Source organism: Panthera onca, chromosome B1 (genome assembly GCF_046562875.1).
Source record: "Panthera onca isolate mPanOnc1 chromosome B1, mPanOnc1 haplotype 2, whole genome shotgun sequence".
In the NCBI taxonomy this organism is placed as follows: Eukaryota; Metazoa; Chordata; class Mammalia; order Carnivora; family Felidae; genus Panthera; species Panthera onca.
This window is the reverse complement of record NC_138342.1, coordinates 103596905-103621348: the sequence shown is the minus strand read 5'-3', so window position 1 is coordinate 103621348 and position 24444 is coordinate 103596905. Positions and strand designations below refer to the sequence as shown.

The 24444-nt window shown below is 38.1% G+C and overlaps 1 protein-coding gene across 10 annotated transcripts in view; it reads right to left on the bottom strand.

The window, feature by feature from the left end:
- BBS12 (Bardet-Biedl syndrome 12) overlaps positions 1 to 24444 on the bottom strand; it is a 69623-nt gene that overhangs the window by 41386 nt on the left and 3793 nt on the right. For 3 of the 10 annotated variants that reach the window (XR_013555160.2, XR_009616192.3, XR_009616191.3), the window contains exon 2: positions 19779 to 19843. The exons of 1 other annotated variant lie outside the window; for it this stretch is intronic. Coding sequence is in view for 4 of the 9 variants with exons in the window: in XM_060654245.3 (XP_060510228.3) it covers positions 15338 to 17479 (2142 nt within the window). In the remaining 5 variants the exon portion in view is untranslated. Of the gene's footprint in view, positions 1 to 3070; positions 3140 to 3243; positions 3556 to 11306; positions 17490 to 19778; positions 19844 to 20730; positions 20899 to 24444 lie in introns of those variants that run through there. 6 more of the 10 variants (XM_060654245.3, XM_078445771.2, XR_013555157.2 and 3 more) reach the window with 6 other exon arrangements.

Below are 24444 nucleotides of genomic sequence, written 5' to 3'. Positions count from 1 at the left end.
AGAAAAATTTGACTTAAAGCAATCCTAAAGGAAAAAAAATATCTTTTGGAGATGGTTCTAACTATTAGAATCAATTCAAATAGACTTAAACGATTGGTCCTAGTGTATACAGAGGTATAATACAAGATAGACTAATTATAACTAATAGAATTATTGTCATTTCTAAAACTTGGAACTTAAGTTTACAAATGAATAGGAAATGAAATCATTTACATTCCTCTGGGTTCCAATCTTTGCTATTGTTTTTACATAGCTATAAAGTTCATTTTATCTTGAGTTTTGTTTTTTAGTTTTTCACTATTTACTTGTTTATGTGTTGAAGTAAAATGTATACTTGACATTTTTAAAAGCAGTATAGGGCTCATTCTTTCATATTAAGATATCACACTTGTCTAAATACCCCTTGTTGTTGGATATTTGGTTTGTTTCCATTTTTTATAATACTACTATCATCTTCGTGCAAGAACAATTTAAAGTTGAACCAATTTGCATTTTCTCCAGGATTGTATATAAATGCAAACTTTTCTGCACAATACCAACACTGAGTTCTATGTTTCATATATTCTCTAACTAGTATGAAATGCTGCTATAAAGCTGCTTCTCTATATACTGTATTATCGGAGCAAAGTTGTGCATTTTTCCATGTCTTCTTGTGAAAACCATTCCTTCTTTTTCAAATGGGAATTTAAATGCCAACCTTACAGGTAAAATTAGATGGGGAAAATTTGATTTACTAATATCCTCTTAGGGAGAGCTGTCCTTTTTGGAAAATGGGAGTTTGTAGTCAAGGGCAAATATAAGAAGAGCTCTTTTTGAGACTGGGGATAATTTTATTAAGAAGGAGGAGGGATGGTGGGGGTGCCAGGATGGCTCAGTTGGTTAAGCGTTTGACTTCAGCTCAGATCACGATCTCATGGTTCCTTAGTTCCAGTGCCGCATCAAGCTCTCTGCTGTCAGCACAGAGCCCCTTTGGATTTTTGGTCTCTCTCTCTCTCTGTCCCTACCTCACTCTTCCATGCTCTCTTTCTCTCTCAAAAATAAACATTAAAAAAAAAAAAAAAAAGGATGGGGGACAGTAAAGGAAAAGCAAGAAAGAAGGGTGTAATCAGAAAATAATGAAAGGTCAGCACTCTACATTTTGACATCTGTTCTCTCCGTAACTTACTCAGATCTTAAATACTTTTAAAAACTCATGAAGTGCACAATATGAATAGGTAGATCAGTTGTAGACATTAAGATTGAAGAAGTAAAGGATGAGAAGAAGAAAGAAAAAATAGCTTACCAATAAAATACAGAAGACAGAGAGAAGCAAAACTGTGTGTGTGGGGTGCACATTAAAATTCCCAGAAGTTGTTTTTATTTTTTAAGTAATATCCACTTTCCCAACGTGGGGCTTGAACTCACAACCCTGAGATTAAGAATTGCACATTCCACTGACTGAGCCAGTCAGGTGCTCCACTCAGAGTGTTTGTTTGTTTGTTTGTTTGTTTGATGTTTATTTATTTATTTTGAGAGAGAGAGAGAAAGAGAGAGAGAGAGAGAGGCTGAGAGAGAGGGAGAGAGAGAATCCCAAGTAGGCTCTGCATTGACAGCACAGAGCCTGACGCAGGGCTCAAACTCATGAAAGGTGAGATCACGAGATCATCACCTGAGCCAAAACCAAGAGTCAGATGCTTATCCAACTGAGCCACCCAGGCACCCTGAAAGTGTTTTTGATATCAGAGCAACTGGGTTTAAGATTTGGGTCAGATTTAGCCTGAGTTTAGGTACCCTGACAGCTGCCTGGATTATACATATTTATACTATTTAAAATAGTAAGCCTTTGGGGCACCTGGGTGGCTCAGTTAGTTAAGCATCCAACTTCCACTCAGGTCATGATCTCACAGTTTGTGAGTTTGAGCCCTACATCAGGCTTGCTGCTGTCAGCGCAAAGCCCACTTTGGATCCTCTGTCCCCCTCTCTCTGCCCCTTCCCTGCTGGTTCTCTCTCTCTATCTCAAAATAAATAAATAAACTTAAAAAATTAAAACAATAAGCCTTTAATAGTGTGTCACATTTAGTTCTTCCTGTCATTTCAAAATGTTTTTATTCTTGTAGTATGAAAAAAAATATCTTGTGTTTAATGGCTTCCTCTTATTTATTTATTTATTTATTTATTTATTTATTTAGAGTGCAGGGGAAGGACAGAGGGATAGAGAAAATTTTAAGCAGGCTCCGTGCTCAGCAAGAGCCTGATGTGGGACTCAATCCCATGACTGTGGGATCATGCCCTGAGCTGAAATCAAGAGTCGGACGCTTAACTGACTGAGCCACCCAGGTGCCCCCTTCCTCTTTTTTTGAATATCTGCTAATTTATCTTCCACCCACAAAAGGGATACATATATTATTCTGTTTCCTTTGAGTTTTATATTTTATATTCTGGTTTCTTGCAGATTTATAACTTATATGCTTCTTTTGAACTCATTGTAATTTATGGATATGGCTATGGTGACAACAATCTAAGTTAATTTTTTTTCAGATCATTGAAACAAGTAATTTAAGTCTCTATTGTATTACTTCTGGTTTGTAATAAAATAAGTGATTATAAAGGTTTGAATCCATAATTGGCCAGTGTTTGAAATCCCCATGTTATAAACATCATGCACTAGAGTTTTTGTAATCAACTTTAAGCCTGATCTAATCATTATAATCTTTTAAGAATTTTTTCAGAGACTTTTGAAAGAACAATTTGACATTTTTGCCCCCTTTCCAATGAGTTTTACTATCACTCAGAATATGTCAGGGATTTAAGTTGGTAACAAGAATCATAAAATTTAGAGTTGGAAAGTATAATAGGGATGACCTCATGCAACTTTGTGATTTAAAGGTGAGAAAACAGAGGCCAAGAGAATTTCAATTACCTTCCCAAAGTCACAGCTAATTATAAGCTGACCTGGGACTTTGACTCATGTCTCAGACCATCTCAAAATATACAATAAGAAAAAAAGGAACTGCTTTTAACTTTCACTATCCTTTTACTTTAAATCTCCTTACCTTTATATTTATGCTAATTCACATGAAAATAATCTCACCTTCCCTTTTGAGGACTTTAAACCAGTAGGTCAAAACTTCAAAAGAGGATAAGAGTGGAAGTTTGCCCCCTGCAGGTCAAAAGAAGAAATCTTTTAGGTTTTTTCCAGGGTAAAGCTCTGATGACTCTTACAAAGCAAAAAGTGTGTTTTAAAGCACTTCCTTGGGAGAGTACCTGTCAAGATAGCATAGGAAAACTTTTATCATTAAGATGCTGCCTTCGTTCTCATCTCTGTTACTGTGACAAGTTTCTACAGTATTCCTCTTCCAATAGTAGGTGGTGCTATCATAGAACACTGAACAGTATGAACCCATAATTTAGAAGGCTATGAAAATGCTTCCTAGCAACTGAGAACATATCTCTTTTTCTGTTGGAATTTCCTACTCACTGCTAAGAAATATCTGAGTGTGCAACAATATCCTATAATGATTTTGGGACAACTGGATAACCATCTAGAAAAAGTTCTTTTAGAGTCTTGTATCTTCTACTAAACTAAGTCCCTGATGGATTAATATTTAAATGTGAAAGATGAGGGGCGCCTGGGTGGCTCGGTCGGTTAAGTGTCCGACTTCGGCTCAGGTCACGATCTCACGGTCTGTGAGTTCGAGCCCCGCGTCGGGCTCTGTGCTGACAGCTCAGAGCCTGGAGCCTGTTTCCAATTCTGTGTCTCCCTCTCTCTCTGCCCCTCCCCTGTTCATGCTCTGTCTCTCTCTGTCTCAAAAATAAATAAAAAAACGTTAAAAAAAAATTAAAAAAAAAAAAATAAATGTGAAAGATGAACAAAACCATAACATTACTAGAAGTCTGTACAGGTGATTGTAACATAACTTTGGAGTAGGGAAGAGCTTTGTAAACATAACATCAAAGGAAAATGATTAAAGGAAAATATGGTCATTTTACAAACATTAAAAATATTTTTAAAAACAAGGCACCTGGGTGGCTCAGTTGGTTGAGCGTCCAACTCTTGATTTCGGCTCAGGTCATGATCCCATGGTTTGTGGGATCATGCCCGGGTCAGACTCTGCACTGACAGTGCAGAGTCTGCTTGGGATTCTCTCTCCCTCTCTCTCTGTCCCTTCCCATGTTTACGCATGCTCTCTCTCAAAATAAATAAACATTTAAACATATGTAAAGAAAATCACTGTTCTTAAAGATTAAGATTGAGATTACATTGTCCCACAAATTAGTCAAACAAAATTTTAATAATAATATCCACTGTCAATAATGGCTGTGGAAATGACACTTTAATTTGCAGAGCCTTTTGAAAGAACAATTTGGCAAAATTATGTAACAAATGCTAAAATGTCCACCTGTTGACCCAATATCTATCTCTAAGAATTGATCCAAAGGATATAATCATGAATAAGAGGTAAGATTCAGTACAAATACATTTTTTATAGCCTTGCTTATCATGTACCCAAACTAAATTGACTGATAGGATATGGGTTAAAGAAATTATACTGGGTTATTGTTCTGGGATAACATGATGCCGCTGCAGTTCTTTTATTGAACTCTATTTAATGGTATTGGGGGAAATTCTTTTTTTTAAATATTTTTTTTAATGTTTATTTATTTTTGAGGGAGAGACAGAGACAGAGCATGAGCAGGGGAGAGGCAGAGGGAGAGGGAGACACAGAATCTGAAACAGGCTCCAGGCTCTGAACTGTCAGCACACAGCCCGGCGTGGGACTTGAACTCATGAACTGTGAGATCATGACCTGAACCCAAGTCAGGCGCTTAGCCAACTGAGCCACCCAGGTGCCCCTTGGGGTGGGGGGAGTTCTTAATATATTACTTTACTTGACAGAAGTAGGTTATATGGCAGTGTATTTAGTCTGAGCCCACTATTGATTAGAAAAAACATATATATACATCCATGTACACATAAGGGGTCTTAGAAAACTGTACACCAAATATTAATAATGGTTACTTTTGTGTGTGGGGGAAAAGAGATTAAGAGTTTACTCTAAAGATGTTCTTGAAGAATAATGGAAATAATTAAAAGGTAAATGTGTTTAAAAAACAAAACAAAAGAACCTTCCAGGATGGAAATGTGAATGCAGAAAAGGAGATCCATAGTTAGAGATAAAAAGAATGGGGTCTGGCTATGAGAAGAGAAATAAAAGTACTTAGGAAGAACAGAGGTGCCAGAACATGCAGTAAAATTTGTCAAGGACACACTCAGGTGTGAAGTAATTGCTGGTACAACATGATCTAAGAGCCTGGAAGTGAGGCCACAAAACAGCCCAGGCAAATCAGCATGCTTGCTGCTTGCACAGTATGGTCTCTGTTATCCCAGGAGTCAATCTAAAATACTTTAAAAGTTCTCTAGTTTTAGTTTTTAAAAAATATTCTCTAGTTTAAATACAGTCTAAGCTGTCTAAAAAGCTCCATAAAAATATATTGCTGAAAGGTCACAGGGTGAAAACTCATTTAAAAGTAACAAAGAAACTAGGGTTTTTAGAACAGCTCATTAAAACAGTATTTCAAAATGTTTGAAGGTATATCACAATGTTTTACATATAGAAGATAGAGCTAACCACAATCTATTTATTTTCACCTCTTATTTTTTAATTATTTGTTAAAAACATGTGTTTAGTTGGGGCACCTGGGTGGCTCAGTTGGCTAAGCATCTGACTTTGGCTCAGGTCATGATCTCACAGTTCGTGGGTTTGAGCCCCGTGTCGGGCTCTGTGCTGACAGCTCGGAGCCTGGAGCCTGCTTCAGATTTTGTATCTCCCTCTCTCTCCACCCCTCCCCTGCTCATGCTCTGTCTCTCGCTCTCTCTCTCTCTCTCAAAAATAAATATTAAAAGAGAAAAACCGAAGAACTTATTTACTATCTATCTATCATCTCTCTCTCTCTCTCTCTCTCTCTCTCTCTCTCTCTCTCCCCCCCCCCCCCCAAGGCCGGGCTCAAACTCACAACCATGGACCATGTGCTCGAGTCCCATGTTCCAATGACTGAGACATCTAGACACCTCTGATTTTGACCCTATAATGAATAATTTGCTCCCATTTTACCTTTACTCTATCAAAATAGACTGATATTCGGCCATATGTAGAATTTGTATATTTGTGTTTGTTATTTGTATACCCATTAGCTTCTGGAGAAGCGATATTCAAACTTTGATCAGATGCCCCAGTATATGCATATTTATTTCTCTCTATATATACGTCCTACCAAACTAATATACATAAATTATATAACAGAAAGAAAAAAGTTAAAATTACAAAAATAAAATAAGCAGGAGAAATTCTAATATATTCGTCTTGCAGCATATTGTACCTTCCTGTCTGTGCAGTTTTTCTTCTTCAGAGACCACTGGCTGCCATTAGGGTCTCTCAAGACCTGCTACCAGGATCCACCTCTAAATAGTTTGTACCTTGGGCAAAACACTTAGCCTCTGTGTCTCAGTTTATTTGTATTGTTATTTATCATTTCTATTATTATCTTCATTTTAGTTTATTTGTAAAGTGAAGATAATAATAGAGCCTGCCTCACAGAAGTTCCATGAAGATCAAGTGAGCCAGTGCCTACGAAGTGCTTCCCATCATGCCTATGCTTGGCATGAAGAAGTGGTCTTTAATGGTAGATAAGATCTGTGATCAATATTCTGCAAGGCACGATCCTTCTTTAGATGATTGCTGAATTAAAGTTGATTACTGGTATTTTAGGAATTCAAGTTGTTTCATATAAAATAATACATGGCAATTTATTCTTTTTTTATTCTTCCTTATCTCTCTGCTCTTTTCTGACATTATCTCCTCAGCCTGAAGCTAAGTGCATGAGTTTTCATATTTTTGCAAAGTTGCAAACTGTGCATTTCCCCTGAACATGTGGATTCAGTTGCCCCAAGGAAGGATAGCAATTACTTTGTATTAAAAATACCATCTCTTCATAGTCTATTTACATTATAGTAGCAATGATCAATTCTGGCTGCACATTATAATCATATGGGAAGGTTTAAAAACCCACATATCTAGGCCCCAATTCCAGAGCTTCTGATTCAATTTGTCTAAAGGCTCCCCAGGTGATACTACAGTGTAGTCAGGGATTGAGGAACACTGAGCAAGGAAAAAAAATCATCATTTTATGTCAATGATTCTCAGTCTTTCTATATACTCCAGTCACCTGGGGAGCTCTTAAAAATACCAATGCCCGGAGCCCTGACCTCTGACTAATTAAATAAATATCTATGGATGTGGTCAGGACATTAACAGTCATAAAAGGTCCCCAGTTGATTCTTATTTGAAGCCAACGCTGAGAACTATTGCTCTATGTAAACAAAATACTAAAGTAAAGTAGGTGGCAATCACAATAAGAACTTGACATCATGACTTGTAACAGATGACACATGCATACTCCAAGGTAGGCTGATCCAAGGGTGTTGTGGTCTACAATCACCTGTTGCTCACTCCTGAGTCATCCTAGCTTGCACTTGACTTTGCTTCCTGAGGCCAGCAAACCTATGTGGGAGAGAGTAGTCCTGCTCTCTTAGAAGTGGCCTACCAGGGTCAGTAACTATTTAAAAGGGTAAAGCACTACACCAAACCTACTATTATTAATTTTTATCATTATTAACCTTAACTGCCTGGGTTCTTCTCTCCTCCAGTCATCTTGAGAAGTGAAATACTTCTTGCCTAGTACTCTCCTTTCCTATTGCTCTTATCTCCAAAGTAGGCACGCTGACCTTTTGTGGTCTGGGCGTTATATCTAATCACCATAAGGAGAGTCAGGGAGGAAGGGGCACAAAGGAGAATCATTAAAATTTTAAGGCCAGGAAAGAAACAGAAATCTCACAAAATTGCTTTATAACAATGATCCAAATGCTTATTTCCCTAGATATCTGCATGCAGTTGAGTTAGATTATCATAATACATATTTAATTTAAACCTTAAAGTCACTTTAAGAATACATTTTACAGATAAACAGATTTAAAAGAGGTTAAGTGACCTGCCCAAGGTCACATAGGGGGCAAAGTCAGATTATGAAAAAGATCTTCTAGTTTTAAGTCTAATGCTTATTTCACTACACTACAAGTGCATCCTGGAAGCTGATAGGTACTTCCCCTTTAGCATTCTTTTATCATGAAAGGGAGAGCCTTTAGCTGGTCCTTGGGGACTGATCTGTTGCTTCCAGAACAGATATGGTTAAGTTCTGGGGGTTTAGCGAATATCACAAAGTGGGTGATTGTGGTTATTAGATGTCACTATTGGAGAGATGTCTCCCAAATCAGCAAGTTAACATTCAAAGGTGCCATAGGATGCTGCCACCAGAAAGCTGGTCTGAAATGGAATTGAGTAAAAAGAAAGTAGTGTTTACTTAATTAACCTAACACCTGAATAGAATATGACAACAGAAGTGAGCAACCTTCTTGGATCATGGTGGGTGTCCAGCATTGTCCTGATGAGAGGGTGTCTGGCTAGTGCTGCATCAGAGGAGTCCCTTGGTTTCAATTCCAGCCTCAGTAAACAATGTTCCTAGCTTCCCAGAGACTTTTAGACACAGGAGGAAACAATTCTTGGTTCAGTTTATATGAGTATTCTGTTTTTTCTAATAGTCATGTTACAAATATAAATGCAAAATCAGCATCTTGGTTTCCACAACAATTCTCTGAATTTCGTTAGCACAAGAGTTAATTCCTCTGATGATGATCTCCTCCTGTTATCCTGAGGAAAGTTTGTGGGCCTGGAAGGCTATGCTCATGGAAACCCTGTCATTTGGTGACTGCAAGGCATCGCCTCTCTGAGAGACCGTGAACTGCTTTCCCCCTCACTAAATAAAGCTATTTATTGTCAAACAATGGCGTGAACTAGTGAGCCAGAGGACTACCCCAAAACTTACATGACTCATTAATGGTTTTGAAAAGTTCCAGAGAATGACTTTAATGTTATACTGGTCTGTGCTTTGCATAGGAAAGTCATCCTTTGTAAAGTTTGGCCATTTAGGTCAGCATCTTTAAAAAAAAAATGATACGATGCAGATTTGTTATGAAAATTTAGAAGGGTTTGTGAAAGAGATTCCTCTCCTGGGTTACTTCCTTTACCATGCTTTATGTGGACTCTATGTGCTGTTGTGTTACGTGTAGTTTCATCCAATTCTTTTCTGAATTGTGTCAGCTGTCATTCTATAATCTGTTCTGACATCTTCATTTTTAATGTGTGTTTTTTTCAAAAGCTCCAATCTAAATGATTTAACTTGTTTAAAAACATTAATTTTCATCTGCTTTATAGCTAGAGTATTTTTCTGGTAAGTTCTCATGGTCTGTTCAAATTATTTAATCTATTTAAATCTTTTTTCTTATACTAAGGTCATTTGAGGTTAAATAGCTAAGGTCATTTGAGGCTAAATGTCTTTTTTCCCTCATGTCCAAATTACGTGGACTTTTGTGGATCCAAACATAGGAGAGATTTCTTATGGAGATGGGGATGGACCACGGTCAATTTCTCAGCTTCATGGCCCATGGTCTCTCTCCTGTTATAATGAAGGACCAAAAATATAGCCTTTTTGTGTAACGCTTCTCTATTTGTCAAAGCGAAGTCTAGTTGGAAAGATTTTCCACCTTTAGCTCTGTGTTTCCTAGAAGTCTACAGACCTTCCACAGAGGAAGATCTTTTCCTCTTGAGTCTGCTGGCCACCCAGCCTAATACAAAATGACACTGCTTTACCATTCCCAATGTAAGTTTTCCCTCTCCTTTATTCCAAATGTTTTTGTCCTGCTCTATACTTCTTTCCAACATTTTCCCCTCTTAGACCATGGCTCAGTCCTCCTGGAAAGAAGCATGTGCTGAATAGTTCTGATAACCTTCAGAGCTTAGAGCACTACAGCACTAATCAATTCTCTTGCATCCACACAAACACATAGAAGTGGGGTTGTTTTTGGTTTTTGTTGTTGCTTTGCACTCATCCAGAATGTGATGCCCATTCTCAAATCTGTTCATCCATACTTCCTTTCCGGTAGAGTCCTTTCAACAGTTTTAGGGAATATAGCTCACAATGACTTGTCAGTAACCCCTTCATTCTTGCTGCTTCCCACTTCCATTCTGCTGATCCTGCATCCATTCAGCGTTGAGGTAGGCAGGTACACCTGCCCATATTCTGGTATTTGTAGGGATTCCTTTGCTAGAATTTCTTGAAGATTGTTTTTTGAAGAGCTAATGAACCCCTGGTCCAGAAAGAGTTATTTATCATTAGGAAGACTGGCTATAATGTGATGTAAGATAACTGCAAACCTCTTTGTAGTCTATAATTTTAAAGAAGCAGATTGGTCTCAAAGATGTCAACACTTCTTTGGTCTCTTGAAAAATGTCTACCTGCTTATGCACAGGGTTTCTTAGAAAACTCACTTATTTAAATGAATCAAGTTTATGTGTGGGATGGGACTCAGTCTGCAAGGACAGAACAGTTCCTTGAGTAATTACAACTTAAAAGCACTCCTTAAAAAAATTGGAAAAATAGCAGATAAACCACACAACAGTAAAAAGTTTTTTATAATCTGGAAACAAAATGAACTTACAAAATCTATATTAAAATGAGACTTCTAGGGGCGCCTGGGGGGTTCAGTCGGCTGAGCATCCGACTTTGGCTCAGGTCATGATCTTGTGGTTTGTGAGTTCCAGCCCCGCAATGGGTTATGTGCTGACAGCTCAGAGCCTGGAGCCTGCTTCGGATTCTGTCTCCCTCTCTCTCTGCCCCTCCGCTTCTCACGGTCTGTCTCTCCCTTTCTCTCAAAAATAAACGTAAAAAAATAAAAATAAATAAAATGAGACTTCTACTTTCAAACGAAAGTATTTATAACAAAATTTTACTAAATATTTAATCGTACTAATAAATACAAATACCAACTTCACAAAAAATCTATTATATAAAGTGAGCTAAGAATCTGTATTAATATTAGTGGCGCTCATAATTTTCATAATACTTTAACAAAAACTAAGTGTTGGGCACCTGGGTGGCTCAGTTGGTTGGGCGTCCGACTTCGGCTCAGGTCATGATCTCACAGTCTGTGAGTTCGAGCCCCACATCGGGCTCTGTGTTGACACCTCAGAGCCTGGAAACTACTTTGGATTGTGTCTCCCTCTCTCTCTGCCCCTCCCCTGCTCATGGTTTGTCTCTCTCTGCCTCAAAAATAAATTTAAAAAAAACTTAAAAAAATTAAAAAAAAAAAACACAAACAAAACCCCACTAAGTGTTAATGGTATACAGGAGAGTAAAAGTATCGATACCTACACAAGTAAAATAACACACTTTATTTTAAAAAACAGTTCAACACTTAATGTTATTTTAACTTTGAAGACAGTATATATAACTAGAATGATGATCTGTGCAAAGTTTTCATGTGATCACATTTAAGACAACTATTAAACCAAAAATTATATTCTTTTACCTAAGTAGAGGTAACTAAATTATATTTTCTAATATATTTAAATTATCGCTATAAACTAGACATTCTCTTTTCTTGTTTTGTTATTGTTACTTTACAGAAAAAGCTTCCTATCAGAGTTAATACTTAGAAATACATTTTGGAGCAGATAAAATCTTAGTGTAAATTCCTGTTCTACTACCTACTAGCTGTAAGATTTTGGGCAAGTTTCTTAACATTATTAAGCTCATTTCCTCCTCTATACAATGGAGAAAATGTTTCAAAGATCGAGGTAATATGTGTTATGGCTGAATTGTGTCCCACTCAATTCATTTGTTGAAGTCCTAGTCCCCAGTACTTCAGAATGTGACTGTTTTGGAGGCAGGCTTTTTAAAGAGGTAATTAAATTAAGATGAGGTCATTAGGGAGGGCCCTCATCCATTATTAGTGTCCTTACAAGAAGAGGAAATTAGGATACAGATACAGAGGGAAGACATGAAGACACAGGGAGAAGACATCCATCTACAAGTGAAGGAGAGAGGCCTCGGAGGAAACCAACTCTGCCAACACCTTGATCTCAGACTTCTAGTCCCCTGATTTGGGAGATAATAAATTTCTGTTAAGCCTCCTAATGTGTGCTATTTTGTTATGCCAACCCTAGCAAATTAATATGTAAAGAATTTAGAATAGTGCCTGGAACATGGTAGGTAATTAATAATTTAATTACTATATTATTTCCCCAGAGCTCTTCTAATATTCAACTCCACACATAATTTGGTTCTTACAATGTTCGATTTATGACTAAGTAGCAATAGAGCTCTGTGATGGGCTCTCAGCATCCCTGCACTTTCTTGCTGAGTTTGAGCTCTCTTGGTTTTGTTTTTTGTTTTGTTTGTTGAGCTCTCTTTTTCCAGGTCATTTCTCAGGGATGTGTTTCCAGTGAGTCACCTTCAATGATGACATATCTCACTCCAGACAAAGAACAGGCTTACTTCTGCTTACTGTAAAAGTTGTGAATTGCCTAAGTTAGGTGTTCCTCTCCTATAACACAACACATTGTATATGCAGGAATTCATCATAGGCTTTTATGGTACCCCTGTGGGACTTGGAAAGACAGAGGATCAACATGAAGCTCTGCCTACTATACAACCATTTGTTTCCAACCCAGAAGTCTCATGTCTCCTGCCAGTATCCCATGGAATTTTAGTTGTTAGCTTGTAAACAGGGCAAAATCTCAGACCCTGCCAGTTCTTGACAGTTTTGGCTGAGAAAGCCATAGTTTCCTGGAAAAGATGAGGGACCCAATGGGCTGGGTTGAGAGAGATAAGTCTTCCTGAGATCCAACAGTAAATGTTTTCACCTAAGTAGTTGGAAAGGGGAAGGGGAATATAAGTTCCCACTGTCACACTGTACCCCCACTCTTAAATTATGTTTGGAGGATAAGCAATGTGAAGTAAGATTAAAACAAACCAGTCAAATCATGTATTGGTTGTTGTTCCCTCGCCTCAGGGTGGGAAAAGAAACAATATTAATATAACAAGGCAGCATCCCCCACGGCTCTAGCCAAGAAGAAATTTGGCTGTGGCTGCTAAGTCAAGGGGTCCTCAAAGCGGAAACAAATGCTGCCAGCAATGAGTAACTAAAACTTTGAGCAGATCAAAATTGTAGGTTTGTTGAGCACAAGTTGGGCAGCTGATCAAAACCAAAATTAAATGCAAAGCATTGCTTACTGGCACAGAACCATTCTCTCCCTCTGCACTTCTTGGTAACTCCTTCACCCTGACCTTAGCTGCTTTAAGGAAAAAGCCAAGTGTGGTGGGGAAACTTGGGGGAAGAAAGTGGCTCTGTTAGATACAGGTGCCCAAGTTCCCATTCTAGGGGAAATTGGTATTAGGCATAGGGTGGTCAAAGGTACCAAGGGCTGTAGGACACTGAGGAGGTACAGTGTTATATGGAGGGCAAAAAGAAAGATCCCCAGTTTGGGTGTTCCCCAGATACTGGGAAGTGCCCAGGAAAGAAGTTGACATCAACACTGAAGACAAGGGCCAAGAAAGAAAAAAAGAGCCTCCTTGAATGCAGGGAGATAACAATCTCTTGGCAACTGTTAAAGACCCTAATGTGCCAGTGTTAAACTTCTTTGTCCATGTTCCCATAGGGGGAAAAAGTGACTAAAGTCAAAACTAAGATTAGAATAAATTTGTATGAAAATATATAACATGGTTATATTATAAATGGTCACAAAGTGCCAGAGGACATTTTCCCATTCAGGGTATTACTGCATGTAGAGAAATGAGACAAACTTCCTGCCATCTACTACCACGCCCTAACCTACCCTAATCCTTTGGCAGGTTGAGATTTAGTGTGAGTGCCTCAATGTTCTGATGTCCCAAATGTTCACTAGATAGATGATGGTTCTGGTGGTTAAGTTAGAAGCCTGTGTCAATGATCAGTAGCTCTGACTGTGGCTATTATCTTCTTCTACCAGTAAAAGTGGCTGATAAACCTGAACAAAATTCAGAACTTTGTTTGCCAAGTAGTTTCTCAAGATTATTTAGACAGAGTAATAGCACTTAATTCCTCTGAGAGCCAAACAAACAAAAGTTGTCTCCTTAATAAGACTCTTATTCAGTATTGGAGGCAGTTCATAATGCTATCAATGGCAGCTTCTAGATGTGAAAATGTACAAACACAGGAACCAGGACAACCTAGTTTCAATCTGACTGATTTTATACTTCTATTAATGTTTGAGTAGCCTTGGATTTCGCCATGTATAGCAATAAGGCTGCAACCACTGACACTACCTATGTGACTTAATCAAATCACATAATGGTTATTCAAATTAGGTTTCACAACAAATCTTTAAGTACAGTGACCTCGCCCTGTTGGGATGTGCTTGTATGTGGGGAAAATGGGCCACAGTAGGTCTCTCCATTAGGGATTGGGGATGTGTTTTGGCCATCTATTACCTCCTGTAATTTTGTCAGTGACATTGAAGATTAACAACTCAGTCAAAGCTTCCTGGCATGGGTCGTAATGTATGACACACTGGTCTTACAGTACATTCATGCTAATAAAAAGACACCCCTCCCTTGGAATTTAAAATTGACTAAATTCAAGACCCTAGGGGGCATCACTGAGATCAATACTACAGACCAGTTTCATCCTGCTGCTCAGAGTCTGACGGTAGCCTTAATTGACTGCTATATGAAACTAATTAAATAGATTTGGTATTGACTAAACAACCTGTCAGATTAATTGGACTAGCCAAGAGAGTGGCATTCTTACATGAAAATTCAAGTTTGGCCAAGAGCACATCAGGTTAAGGAGTGAGTATTTGGAAGAGGCCATCCATTATGGGCTCTGAGTGACACTGCATATTTCTGGGTATGCCATGAATACAAGGACCTGACCTTTACCCAGTCCATGTCTCTGGCTTGTATTTACACTGAATGACCTTGAGGCATGAGGTAACAACTCCCCCTGGACAAAGAACAGGATTGTTTCTGTTGACTATAAAAGCAGTGGAAGTCCCAAGCTCAGTGTTCCTTTTCTATAACACAACCCACTGTGTGTGGGTTCCATCACTGTGTGTGTGCTGGCTTCCATCACTGATACAAACCAACAGGAAGCCCTGGCTACCACTTTTGCTTGTGAATAACAAAAGTGCTTTGTCTCTGGCCCAGGTGTCTCATGTATCCTGTAGCATCCCATGAAATAGCAACAGGCTCACCTGTTAGCCTGTAAGTCTGGTGAAATCTCAGACCCTGCAGTTGTTGACAGACATCAGTAATTTTCTTCTTGGTAACAGCTGGCATTTTAGGCACTATGACTTGGCTACTAGGAAATTTATTATTAGCAAGATACACTATAAAAGATTATTTTCCAAAGACTTAGCCAATAACACTACAAAAATAAAAAGCCCTCTGTTTCCTGTGAATTTATCTGTGTGTGTCCAAGTCCAGTAATAATTTCACTGTCTGTCTGAAGTACCAAAAGCACTAAATCCAAAGCTCGGCGCCACGCCTCAGTCTTTGGTGTAACAATGTCATAAACGCTTGGAATCTGTTCCAGTTTATTTGAAATGCCTGAATTAAAAATTCCACTATTTAGTTTACTGTATTCATTCAAGATGTAAGATGAAGGAGAGCCAGAGTCTGTGGCACTTTGTAGATGTTGTTGAATGACTGTGCTGGCTCCCAATTCTGATGAGCAATTGGCAGTGTTATACATGAGAGCTGAAAGGTATTTGTGCCATCCATTTGCCAGGCATTTCAGCACAGTTGATCTGTATAGTGCCAGAGATGAGGCCAGCCAAGAGGAAGTATTATGAAGCCATCCTGAACAGACGTGGTTTCTTTTACTCAGTGATTGCTCTGCAAGCATTTGAAGATGGCTAAGACACAAAAATTCAACTGCGCCACCTCCAAGAAAGACCTTTTGCTCTCTTAGAGCATAATACAGACGATAGGCACAAGTCCAGAACTTGTCTTCTTTGGCTTGCATCTGTGCAGGGAGTGGGCTAGTGAGCACTACTGTAACCAAATTAATTCCTTCTGTTTTTATCATGATTGTCAGTATGTTGATCCTATCTATGACATCTGAGGGAATACTTCTCCAGAAGGTCACACAGACCCCACTGCCCACACAATTTTCATTCACTTGTGTAATGTAGGCCACCTGTACTGCTCCTGAAGCTTCCGCGAAAGCCTGCATCACACTGCTGTTCACTGAGCCAATTACCAACCGCTGACTGTGCATGCACTTTTCAATTAAGTCTTCAGACACATTTCCTTGTACCAGGACAAGGTTCACATTGAACTTGATTAATACCTGTAATACATAATCTGCCCATTGTTCTTCTGAGCTGTCTTGTTGAACCTTCATGCTTTCTAATAGCGTGTTAATATTTGCAGCCTTATTAAATCCCAGGTGGCGATAATTCTCTGTGAGGTCACCCTCAATGAGAATAATCTGGACAGGCTGATTCTGCAATTCCTTGATCAGAGTAGTATTAGATATTGATACAACAGTGATATATCCTGGGCAGACACAAGAAAAAGTTTCAGGTACACCGGGTAAACAGCAAGTGAAGATTCTTGAAATGTCGAACATAAATGGTATTGTACAGTTGCCTTGTTGCGTACTTGCATTCTGAAATTGTAGTCGAACTGCTTCATCTACTAATTTCATGCTGTTGTGATCTCCATGACTCAAACCCATCTCCAACTCTACCAAATCATTACATCTGTAAGTACGGGGAGTAGCTGCACCATGTTGTTCTAGAAATCCCTCTGGTTTGTTTATCCACCGATTACTATCTGTCCTATTAAAATGCCTACTGTGGATTAGTATTGACTTTCCACAGCGGCTGTCGGCGAGCAGACTCTTTTTCAGAGTTTGAGGATTCTGTAATGTGTTTTTATTTGCTTCATCTTCAGCCTGAGGTCTAAAGAGTTTAGGTGATCTAACAGGTATCCCAGAAAGTTTGTAAACGGTCAATGATGGAGAGGCAACATCCTTGAGATCATGCGCCTTCTGTAAACCAGTATCTGAAGGGATCTGTAGAAAAGGACACAAACTGACACTACATGTTTCAAGTCCAGAAAATGTCTTTGTGCTGTCTATATGGTCAAATACATTGTGGATAGGTACTTGAAGGGAAACTACCTCTTCAATGCAAGAGTTCAAGCCTTCTGACATTACAGACACTATTAATGAAATGGGGACACCCAAATGAAGACATTCTTCAGCGGCACTGCTCCATGCACCGACAAGAAACAAAAGGGTACTGGTTCCAGTTTTATATGTGTTATTTTGTGTTTGAACTGCTTCATTGAGAAGTTGTCCCACTGCACTCGTTAAATCCAAACTTTCAAGAAGTCTTACTACTGAACTGATTAATATACTTTCATGACGCTCTTCATCAATAATAAATTTAGATGATTTTACTGGGCCTAGGAAGGTTCTTCCTGTTCCTGAAAATGATGAAAGCTGCTGAAGTCCCACATGCCTTCTTTTATTTATGACCCTGCAAGCCATCACCATGAATCCTCATCTGCAAATAAAATAAAAACTTGGAACTTTATTCAGTGTACTTCATGGTTATAATTGCTCATAAAAGAAAAATCCGATATAAGCCCTGCCTTTGAGGAGTTTCTGATATACATAGTTTCCATTAAATACGGTCAGTGCAATGTTACTGTATTATAATGATATTGCGATAAAGGTATGGGCATGTGGGTAAGAAACACTTCATTCAATCATGCAGGTAATAATCCTGGTAGTGTTTCCAGAAGAAGCAATGCCTGAAATGAGTCTTGAAGAACAATCCAAAAGAGCAAATTGAAGGAGGTGGTAGTAAATGCACATATATGTGAAAAAACAGTGTATTTGGGTGATACAAGTAGTTTAGTTTCACAGGAATATAAAGAAAGTAGTGAGAAATGGGAGATGAAGCTCTAGAAGAGAAACAGGTTGGAGCATGAAGGGCATCATGTGCCATGTCAAACCCGACCCAATAATGGGAATCAATCACTGAAGTGTTTTAAGTAAGGAAGATTAAGAAACAGCTTGATGTAGAGTTTGCAAGCCTGCGCTCTCAATCTAGAAGTCTGGGCTTGAACTTGGCTCTAATGCTTACCAGCTGTGTAGACTTCATCAAATGATTTAACTACTCTATCCTGCTTTTGCATCTGGAAACTGAGGAAAATAGCACAATCTACTTCTTAGGGTTATTATAAGGAGTAAACGAGTACAGTGCTTACAACAGTGCCTGGCACATAATCCCTTCTGAGTACTACTGCTACTACTACTAGTGTTTTGGAAATAGCACCACTCTGATAACAGCACAGAGAATGAACTGGATGGGTGCCTGACTGGAGGCAGAGAGGCCGGCTAAGAATCATCTACAGTTATCTAGATAAGGAATGTAGAAGAGGAATGCAGGTGAGAAGATGGACTTGGTTATTGGTTAGAATGTAATGGGGAAAAATACTACTTAAAGAGAAGTTCAAGAGCTATTAGGCTTTTTCCACATAATATTTCAAAATCTACATCTAAGACTAGTAAGAACTTACAAGAGAAAAACTTTCTCCCAGTAAAAAGAATTTTTTAACAAATACCCCCAATTGAAAAGCTATCTATAATAAAATGACCTGTCTTATGAAATACGAGCTGTCAGTTAAAGCACTAGAACTGAAATTGTAAATAATATAAACTTCTCTTCTAATTCTAAGACTTTGTAATTCTTTGAGTGATATTTTTTATCTCAATCCTTTAAATCCAAAATATCTAAAAGAAAACAATTCAGAGTTTTGCTTTTCATCTGATAAATTTGTTTCTTTCTTTTCTCTTTTCTTCAGAAGCTTTTTAAAATGATATATGGCAATTAGGGTGATTTATTTATTTAATTATTCTTTTTTTTAACGCTTATTCATTTTTGAAAGAGAGAGACAGAGCGCAAGCAGGGGTAGGGCAGGAAGAGAGGGAGACACAGAATCTGAAGCAGGCTCCACACTCTGAGCTGTCAGCACAGAGCCTCATGCAGCGCTCGAAGCCAAAACTGCGAGATCATGATCTGAGCCAAAGTCAGACACTTAACCAGTTGAGCCACCCAGGTGCCTTGGCAATTAGGATGATTTAAATTTTGTTTTTTCATGTTTATTTATTTTTGAGAGAGAGAGAGAGAGAGACAGAGTGTAAGCAGGGGAGGGGAGACACAGAATCCGAAGCAGGTTCCAGGCTCTGAGCTGTCAGCAAGAGCCCTATATGGGGCTTGAATTCACAAGCCATGAGATCATGACTTGAGCTGAAGTCGGACGCTTAACTGATTGGGCCACCCAGGTGCCCCAGATAAATTTGTTTCTAGAATACCTAGATTCATCCTTGAAGCTGAGGAACACTACCATTTGAGATACCTTAAGATCAGGAGGAAGCCATAACACAACTATTCCTCAAGAGTAGCTTCCTATAAGCTTTCAAGGACTAGAGAAAAGTGAGCACAGCCTAGGAAAATGTTCAATGAGTTGTCTGAAATCAGGTACAAATGCTCTTTTGTGAAAATTTCAATTCTGTAAAATAAAAATAAAACTCTTGATACACTCAGACATATCCCTAGACAGCATAAAAATATATTCTAGGACTCCAATACTCTAATCCTGAGACCCATGATATCTTACAATGATCTGATCTTAGCATGTTTTTGCTGTCCTTTACCCCTCACCCCCATATTATCAATTCTCGACTTACTCAGTTTAAATTCTAAATTCCTATTTGTCAATTATAATCACTCCCTTGCACATATACCCTCAAAATCCTTATCCCTCTTTAGGTTCATCCTACTCACCTTGCAAAGTCACAAAGCCTGATGAAATCCAACTCTCTGTCTACTCCATGCTTACCCTGGTACAGCTGAAATAAACAGAAAAACACACACAACCATACTGGTGTCATTTCAAACCTCAAGTGGCCCTTAGTATTGCCTGAAAATCTACTTCCCTAGTTCACTTATCTTTTTATAAAAGATTATCATTTACTGGGTTCTATTTTTAAAAGTTTTGCCTACCCTTGACTACAAAAGATATTCTTCTATACTTCTTCTAAAAACGTCATGGTTTTAATCTTTTTTTTTTTTTTAAATGAGGTGAACACGTAACATAAACCATTTTAAAATGTACAATTCAGTGTCACTTAGTACATTCACAGTGTTGTACAATCACTACCTTTATCTAGTTCTAAAACATTTCCCTCACCCCAAAAGAAAACCCTTAAAGCCATTAAACATTCTCTTCCTGTTCTCTCCTCCAGCCTCTAGCAACCAATCTGCTTTATGTCTCTATGGATTTACCTATTCTGGATATTTCATGTAAATAGAATCACACAATACTCTTTCACTGAGCATAATGTTTTTGAGGTTTATCCACACTGTATTATGTATCAGTACTTCATTCCCTTTAGGGCTGAGTAATATTCTATTGTATGTATATATCATCTTGTTTATTTATCTGCTGATAAATATTTGAATTGTTTCTACCTTTTGACTATTGTGAATTTGTGCTGTTATCAACATTTGTGTACAAGTGTTTGAATATCTGTTTTCAATTACTTTGGGTATACACCTAGGAGTGGTCACATGGTAATTTTATGTTTAACCTTCTGAGGAACCACCAAACTGTCTTCTATAGCAGCTAAACCATTTTACTTTCTCACCAGCAAGAAATTTCTCCACATCCCTGCTGTATTGATTTCCTAGGGCAGCTACGCTAAATTACCAAAAACAGGGTGGCTTAAAACAATACATTTTTATTCTCTCATGGTTCTGGAGTCCAGAAGAAATCAAGGTGTCTGCAGGGCCATGATCCTTCTGAAGGCTCTCGAGAAATCTCTTCCAGCTTCGAGTTGCCTCCTGGAGGTCCGTGGCTTTTGGTAACAAAACTTGAATATCTGCTTCTCTTTCACATGGCTTTCTTAAAAAGACACAAGTCATTGTATTTAGGGTCCACCCTAATTTACTATGACCTCATCTTAACTAACAAGTTCTATAAAGACCCCATTTCTAAATAAAATCACATTCTGAGATTCTGGGTAGACATAAATTTTGAAGGAACACTATTCAACCCAGTATGCTTACCAATACAAATCTTCCATTTTTTTTTGTTTTGTTATTGTTTTTAAATAGACATCTTAGTGGATATGAAGCGATATTTCATTGTGATTTTGACTTGCATTTCTCTAATGACTAATGATGTTGAGCATCTTTTCATTTACCAGTTGGCCATTTACATTTTTTCTTTGGAGAAATATTTATTCAAATCTTTTGCCCGTTTTAAAATTGGGCTCTCTTTTTGTTGTTGAATTGTAAGAGTTCTTTATATATTCTGGAAATTAGAACCTTATCAGAATACAACTTACAGACATTTTCTCTCTGTATGTTGTATTTTCTACTTTTTTGATAAGGTACTTTGATGCATAAAAGTTTTCCATTTTAATGAAGCCTAATTTGTCTATTTTTTCTTTGTTGCTCATGCTCTTGGTGTCATATTTAAGAATATACTGCCAAATCCAAAGTCACAAAGATCTGACCCAGTGTTTTCCTCAAAGAATTTTATAGTTTTATGTCTTATGTTAATTGATACATCTGATTTTTCTATATGGGGTGAAGTAGGGGACCAACTTCATTCTTTTGCATTGGATGTCAAATTGTCCCAGCACCATTTATTGAAAGACTATTCTTTCACCATTGAGTGGTTTTGGCATCTTTGTCAAAAATCAATTGGCAATAGACTTTTGGGTTTATTTGTGGACTTTCAATCCTATCTCATTGGTCTATATGTCCATCCTTATGCCAGGACCACTTTTTTGATTATTATAGCTTTGTGGCAAGTTTTGAAGCAAGGGAGTGTGAAACTCCAACTCTGCTCTTTTTGTTTTAGCTTTTACATTTATGTTTGCAATTCATCTTAAATTGATTTTTTGTAAATGGTGTGAGGTAGGGGTCATTTTGTTCCTTCCTGGATATCCAGTTGCTCTAGAATAATTTGTTGAAAAGACAAGCTTAAAATGACTGGCTTTTTGCTTGTTTCTAATTTCTAACATGTTTTGAGAGCTTATTAAGTATGAGGTACTTTACATGCACTATGTAATATAGTTCTCACAATATAATGAGGTGCAAAAAGCCTATGAAAATGAAAAATTGTTAAGTAACTTACAAAATCTCACAGCTAGTAAGTAATAGGTTATGAACTAAAACCCAGATTTGTCTAAAACCAAAGTCCCATGTTATTAACTACCATACAATACTACCTTCTGGCTGCCCCTCTACCCAACATGATAGCAATTCACCCTCTCTTCTGTAGAATCTTCCATTGCATTTCCCACTTCCAAACCTTATTGCCTTCTTCTAAATTTTTTTTTAACGTTTATTTATTTTTGAGAGAGAGAGAGACAGAGACAGAGCATGAGCAGGGGAGGGGCAGAGAGAGAGGGAGACACAGAATCTGAAGCAGGCTCCAGGCTTTGAGCTGTCAGCACAGAGCCCGATGCGGGGCTTGAACTCACAAACCGTGAGGTCATGACCTGAGCCGAAGTCGGACGCTCAACTGACTGAGCCATCCAGGCGCCCCTTATTGCCTTCTTCTAAACCTGTTCATACCCTTAATATGGCTATGCCCTTTTTTCTCTAAGCATCAGAGTCTCTGTTATGGTTTCCTCTCTATAAATTTTTTTAACAATCCGCCTTTTTTTTTTTCTTAAATATTTATTTATTTTTGAGAGTGAGAGAGAAAGCATGAGCAGGGGAGGGGCAGAGAGAGAGTGGGGCAGAGGATCCGAAGCAGGCTCTGCACTGACAGCAGAGGGCCTGATATGGGGCTTGAACTCCCGACCCTTTGAGAGGCCTGAGAAAACTGAAACTTAAAAGCTTAAGTTACGGGAAACTGAAACCTAACCAAGCCTAACCAGCTTGTTCCGCTTCTGTACAATTGCTTGGCGCCCCCGTGTATTCCTGATCAATCATTGTTGCTTGGTGCGCCCGTGTATTCCTGATCAATCATTGAGATACCCGTACCCCCAGTTATGGTCTGACCTAAAGGCAGGAACCAATCGAATACTGCTAAGTGTCCAACTTTAAACATCAACCAATCACAGCTCTGTAACTGTGGAAAATCCCTGATTTCCCCATGACTTGTTTGTACCTGTCTACAAAAGGGCTGTAAAAACCTCTCTCGGGGCCTCTTAGCGTCACCGGCAACGAGTGCGCAGAGGTCCAGGTTCGAACCTGCAATAAATGACCCTTGCTGCTTAGCTTTGACTCTGGACTCTGGTGGTTCGTTTTTGGGGTCTCCTGGACTCTGGGCGTTTCACCTTGAGATCATGACCTGAGCTAAAGTAGGCTGCTTAACCAACTGAGCCACTCAGGTGCCCCCTCTATACTATGTTTAAATCACAAGATATTACTATATGAATGGAAAAGTTACAGAGAATTTAGAACAAAAGGAAAAAAGCCACGGGCTATTTCAAACTTACTCAAGCTTTCAAAGTCTGTATTTAATTTATGTGAAAAAGGTTTTCCAAGAGAAGACACGAAATTACTAAAACTAATCTACAGACAAAAAGTTACATAAAACTGATCTAAAAAATATTCAGTTATTTCACTTATATGTAAAATTAAAAAAACAAAACAAACCACAAAGCAGAAACTGATCCATAAATACAGAGAACAAACTGGTGGTTGCTGGAGGGAAGGGAATGGTTAAAAAGGGATGAAGAAGAGTGGGAGGTACAGGTTCCCAATTATAGAAGGAATAAGTCACAGGGATGAAAGTACAACATAAAGAATATAGTCAATGGTATTGTAATAGTGTTGTACGGCAACAGATGGTAGCTCCACTTGTGATAAGCATAGCATAACATACAGAGCTGTGGAATCACTATGTTGTACACCTGAAACTAATGTAACACTGTGTGTCAATTCTACTCAATAAAATATGAATAAACAAATAAATAAATATTCAAGAGAAATGCTGTTTCAGCATTTGGAGACTATTTTGTTTCAGCAGCAATTAAAAAAAAAAAAAGCCAGTCTTAGCATTCCTAAGGTTAGAAAAGCTCCTAAGTAATTATTTTAGAGAGATTAGTTAATTAGCATAAAATAAAAATCATTCATCTTCTAAAAAGTGGAGTATAAAAAAGGCAACGACAGTCAAGCGGATGGTGAAATACATAATTCCAAAGATAAAAACACCTCTGGTAACTATTCTTGGCATTGAATTGACACACTCTGATTCTTGTTCTGAGATACATCAGCACCAGTGTCTTCCACAAACAGCTATTTTATTATTGAGATCCTTAACAACTTTACTTGTCAGCTTAATGTTTCTTGAACATTTTAAAGCTGTAATAGAAGCATTCATACTACTTCACTGGGTTTTGACATCAGAAGCAGCTTTCTTTTCCTCTTATCATGTCTAGTCCTGTATATGGAATTTGTTTTAGAATACTAAGACATGCAATGC